At 38.1% G+C, this 5044-nt stretch overlaps 1 protein-coding gene across 1 annotated transcript; it reads left to right on the top strand.

Moving 5' to 3' along the window:
• The first annotated feature begins 314 nt into the window (after positions 1–314).
• LOC111473365 (basic form of pathogenesis-related protein 1-like) lies at positions 315–4218 on the top strand. Its single transcript, XM_023118910.1, has 2 exons — positions 315–383; positions 3703–4218. The coding sequence occupies exons 1-2, from the start codon at positions 315–317 to the stop codon at positions 4216–4218; spliced, it is 585 nt and encodes a 194-aa protein (XP_022974678.1).
• The last annotated feature ends 826 nt before the right edge of the window (positions 4219–5044 follow it).

Below are 5044 nucleotides of genomic sequence, written 5' to 3'. Positions count from 1 at the left end.
TCGTCTTGTAGAAAAGGGTTATACCCAAAGAGAGGGGGTGGACTATGAAGAAACCTTCTCTCCTGTTGCTATGCTTAAATTGATTAGAATACTCTTGTCTATTGCCACATTTTATGATTATGAAATTTGGCAAATGGATGATAAGACAGTCTTTCTAAACGGAAATCTTGAAGAGAGTATCTATATGGCTCTACCAAATGGGTTCATTGAACATGATCACAAACATAGGGTTTGCAAGCTTAAAAGATCCATTTATGGGTTGAAGCAAGCATCTCGATCCTGGAATATAAAGTTTGATACCGCGATCAAATCTTATGGCTTTAAATAGAATGTTGACGAACCTTGTGTTTATAAAAGGATTGTCAACTAGCTTTCCTAGTGTTGTACGTTGACGATATTCTACTCATTGGGAATGATGTGGGAGTTCTGACTGACATTAAGCATTGGCTAGCAACACAATTCCAAATGAAAGATTTGGGAGAGGCTCAGTTTGTTCTTGGAATCCAAATTGTTCGGAATCGTAAGAACAAAACACTAGCATTGTCTCAGGCATCGTATATCGACAAAATGTTGATTCGATATAAGATGTAGAACTCCAAGAAAGGATTATTACCTTTCAGGCATGGAGTTCATTTGTTGAAGGAACAAAGTCCTAAGACACCTTAAGAAATTGAGAATATGAGACACATTCCCTATGCATCAGCAGTCGGTAGTTTGATGTATGCCATGCTATGTACCCAACCTGACATATGCTATGCTGTGGGAATTGTCGGCAGATATCAGTCCAATCCAGGACGTGCTCATTGGACTGCCGTTAAGAATATAATCAAGTATATTAGGACACCGAGGGACTATATGCTAATGTACGGTGCTAAGGATCTGATCCTTACACGGTACACTAACTCAGATTTTTAGACTGATGTAGATTCGAGGAAATCGACATCAGGATCTGTCTTCTTTTTGAACGAAGGAGCAATAATATGGCGAAGCATAAAGCAAGGTTGCATTTCTGATTCCACCATGGAGGATGAGTATGTTGCTGCTTGTTAAGCAGCGAAAGAATATGTATGGCTTAGAATGTTCTTAACTGATTTGGAAGTCGTTCCAAATATGCATCTTCCTGTCACTCTTTATTGTGATAACAGTGGAGCAGTTGCAAATTCGAAAGAACCAAGAAGCCATAAGCGAGGAAAACATATTGAGCGCAAATATCATCTCATAAGGGAGATTGTGCAACGAGGAGATGTGATCGTCACACAGATAGTTTCGGAGCACAACATTGCTGATCCATTTACAAAGCCTCTCACGGCTAAAGTGTTTGAAGGGCACCTAGTGAGTCTAGGACTACGAGTTATGTAATCTAGGGCAAGTGGGAGAAAAGGCATGAGTATGTGATGCCCTAGTTTATTGTATTTATGTCTCTCTCTACTCAACGTTATAAAACCCCACTGGAGTTTTAGTCCAAGTGGGTGTTTGTTGGGTTTTATGTCCTAAAACTCATAGTTTGTAAACAAAGACATATTCTATTTTCAATAAATCTATTACTGATGTTTATTCAGTAAAGATTGTTATTGAATAAAGTGAACTTTACGATCATTAATCTAAATCCAATAAACTAAGAACACTTTGACTATAGTATGATTACTTGAACTATATGTAGAGTCTCTCTTCATATATGCTAAATCCCTCCCAAGTTTAGTCACTAACCGAATTCAACAATTCTGTTCTAGGGACGGAGGATAGTGGAGAAGACACTAGTGGTGGATCGAAACCGGTTCGTGAGGAAAAAAGAATTTGAACTACAAAAGGTTAGTATTCAAATTCATTAATTTTTAATACTTATGAACATGCTAGTTATTTACTATAATTGATGGTCTAAAAGTGCCAAAGATCCAAATTGCTTCTACATGTGTTATATTAGCACCATCAGTGGGCATTACACTCAGATAGTGTGAAGGAGCTCGTTGCAGCTTGGATGTGCTAGAGTGCCCTGCAAGGCTAATTCTCAGTTTGTTGTTTGCAATTATGATCCTCCTAGTAACTAGATTGTGGAAAGGCCTTATGGTTCTTCTTTGTATATTGGGGAATCTCCACAATAATATGATATTGTATATTTTTCTCCCCTAAATGGAGAATGAATGCAACCATGAATTTCTACAATTTTATGATATTGTCTACTTTTCTACCCAAAATTGCAAAAATAAATGGAGAAAATTAACGAGTTTTAGAAATCATATCTTCACAATGGTACGATATTGTCCTCTTTTCTATCCAAAATTGCATAAATAAATGGAGAATTACCGACATTTAGAAATCACTCGTCTCCACAATGGTATGATCTTTGTTGGATGAATGTCCCACCTCAGCTAATTTAGGGAATGATCGTGCGTTCATAATCAGAAAATACTATCTCCATCGGGGTGAGGCCTTTTGGGAAGCGCAAAGCAAAGCGATGAGAGCTTATGTTCAAAGTGGACAATATCATACCATTGTGGAGAGTCGTGTTCGTCTAACATGGTATCAGAGCCACGCCCTAAACTTAACCATATCAATAGAATTCTCAAATGTCGAACAAAGAACTCCAAAAGAAAAAAGAAAAAGAAAAGAAGTCGAGGGGAAGTGTTGGATGAAAGTCCAACTCGGCGAATTTAGGGAACGATCATGGGTCCATTGAGGTGAACTCAAAGTGGACAATATCTTCCTAATCGTATGATATTAAGTGCTTTCTTACCTATACTGCAAAAATAAATGGAGAATTACCAAGTTTTAGGAACCATCCATCTCTACACTGATATGATACTGTCTAGTTTGAGATTAAGTACTTTCTGCTTGTTGTCCTGTGAGATTATTCCTTGCTTATAGATTCATGATCATTCTCTTAACAATTTTACACACGGAGAATAGCTCCCAGAATAGCTGTCAAATGTTGTTTGAAGTCAACGGGAATAAATGCCCGCGGCGGAGATGCGAAAAACCAGTCACGATGTTTCGGCATCGAAATCGGGAGACCCACGACGGCAATTAGCTCTGCTGCACATAAGTCAATAGTAATTAAAATATACTATTACTCGAGAGGTAGAAGGTTTTATTTCATCCATGACTATATGTTTTAAGTTACGGTTACTTTTAGAAAAAGGAAAAAGAAATACAAAAATTCACAACTCAATTAGTAGTAAATATTTTTAATCTAAAATTCTTTTTATATAATAAACCCAATCTAAATAGGTTATAAAAATTTTAGGTTAAATTAGTTCATTTCGTTTACTCAAAATTTTAATAAAATATTAACATTATTTATTTATTTTTGAACATTTAATTAACCAATTCAATTTTAATACATATTTTAAAAAATTGGAGGAGAATAAATAAATAAAATTATGAAACTAAATAAAACAATAAATATATACCTACAAGTAAAAATGTATCTTTTAAGATTAACCATAATCCGGTGGATTAAGTTTCATTAATCCTAAAAAAAAAATCATAAACTAGCTAAATCTAGAAAATTTTCATTTATTTGAAGCTAATCCAAACAAAAATCTAGCTCGTAATTAAACATGGAAGCGAGAATGAATTTATTCTCTTTGAATTCCCAAGCATGACATAATTAGCTCATAATTCATGGTTTTACCCATCACATTCCATATTAAGTTTTCCATCTCTATATAAATCATTCCCTCATTCTCAATCTTCATCTCATCTCTCATCGGAATTATGTGGACTCAAACCCTTCGGATCATGGCCGCTTTCATGGTCACTTTCATTTTCCTCCTCGCCCTAACCAAAGCTCAAAACGTCCCCGGTGACTACCTCGCGCTTCACAACCGAGCTCGAGCCGAGGTCGGCGTCGGGCCCATGCAATGGAGCAACACCGTGGCCGCGTACGCTCAGGCCTATGCGGAAAAAAGAAAGGGTGACTGCGCCATGATTCACTCAACCGGGCCGTACGGGGAAAACATAGCCGCGGGCTACTACCCTGAGTTCACCGGGGCGGATGCAGTGAAGCTGTGGGCGAACGAGAAGCCGCTGTATGATCATGCATCGAATAAATGCGTGGGTGGTGAATGTGGGCACTACACTCAGATGGTGTGGCGGAGCTCGGTGCGGCTTGGATGTGCTAGAGTGCCTTGCAAGGCTAATTCTCAGTTTGTTGTTTGCAATTATGATCCTCCAGGCAACTATATTGGGGAAAAGCCTTATGATTCTTGGGTGGTATGAAGAGATTTGGTTTTGGCGGAGATGCGGAAAACCAGTTTAAGGTGTTTTCAGCCTCCAAATCGAGAGAACCACGACGACGGCGATTAACTCCGCTGCAGTATGATACCCACACAGGAGACGAAGACTCACTGCCACAACCTACCGCCGTTTACCAGCTCTGAATATGGAGACAAACGGGGCCGGAGTGACTAAAGGACACCCGACGCTCAAAAGGCGACCATTTTTTTTCTTACTTTACTTATTGGCACTCCATTCGTCTTTTTCTCGGCTTCGTGGGAAAAAAACAATAATAATAAATAATCAAAATGGTAAAATCAAAGAAATGCCTGTTTTTGTTGAATTACTGAAATTTCCTTTTATCGAAATACTGAAATACTGAAATTTGATAGGTACTGTGATCATTGGGCAATGCTCATGGAAAACTTCTTTAGTACTGGGTTTGGTGGAGAATGTGATTCCTGCACCAATATGACACATTCTTTTAACAGATACCAAGAAGAAGCACTTGAGCTTAGTTAGCCCAGTTTTATGAGCATGCTTGAGTGATGTAAGTTCTGGAAAAATTACCTAGACTTAGGTTATATTTAATTAGCCGAAATATACCTAAGTAATGAGTATACCCAACCGTTTAAAATACTTAGTGGGAGGAAAAAAGTATATGAGATACATCGTTTTTCTTTTCACGCTCTCTGAAAAATTCACACCGTGAGATTCATGCTCGGCCTCGTGTCGCCCTGGGAGCGTCCTCCATTCGGAAGGTATTTGCATGAGCCAATAACAAGGTGAATAGAGAAAGTACTTATAGTAAGTGGAAGAAGGAAGTATA

This window comes from Cucurbita maxima, unplaced genomic scaffold (assembly GCF_002738345.1).
Source record: "Cucurbita maxima cultivar Rimu unplaced genomic scaffold, Cmax_1.0 Cma_Scf00117, whole genome shotgun sequence".
NCBI classification, from domain to species: Eukaryota; Viridiplantae; Streptophyta; class Magnoliopsida; order Cucurbitales; family Cucurbitaceae; genus Cucurbita; species Cucurbita maxima.
The sequence above is the reverse complement of the archived record's forward strand: the minus strand, read 5'-3'. Positions and strand labels throughout refer to the sequence as shown.

Coding starts and splice junctions, on each gene's coding strand:
- LOC111473365 (XM_023118910.1), top strand. CDS start 315: ATGGCTTTAAATAGAATGTTGACGAACCTTGTGTTTATAAAAGGATTG. Junction 384..3,702: donor CAACTAGCTTTCCTAGTGTT/GTACGTTGACGA, acceptor TTCATCTCATCT/CTCATCGGAATTATGTGGAC.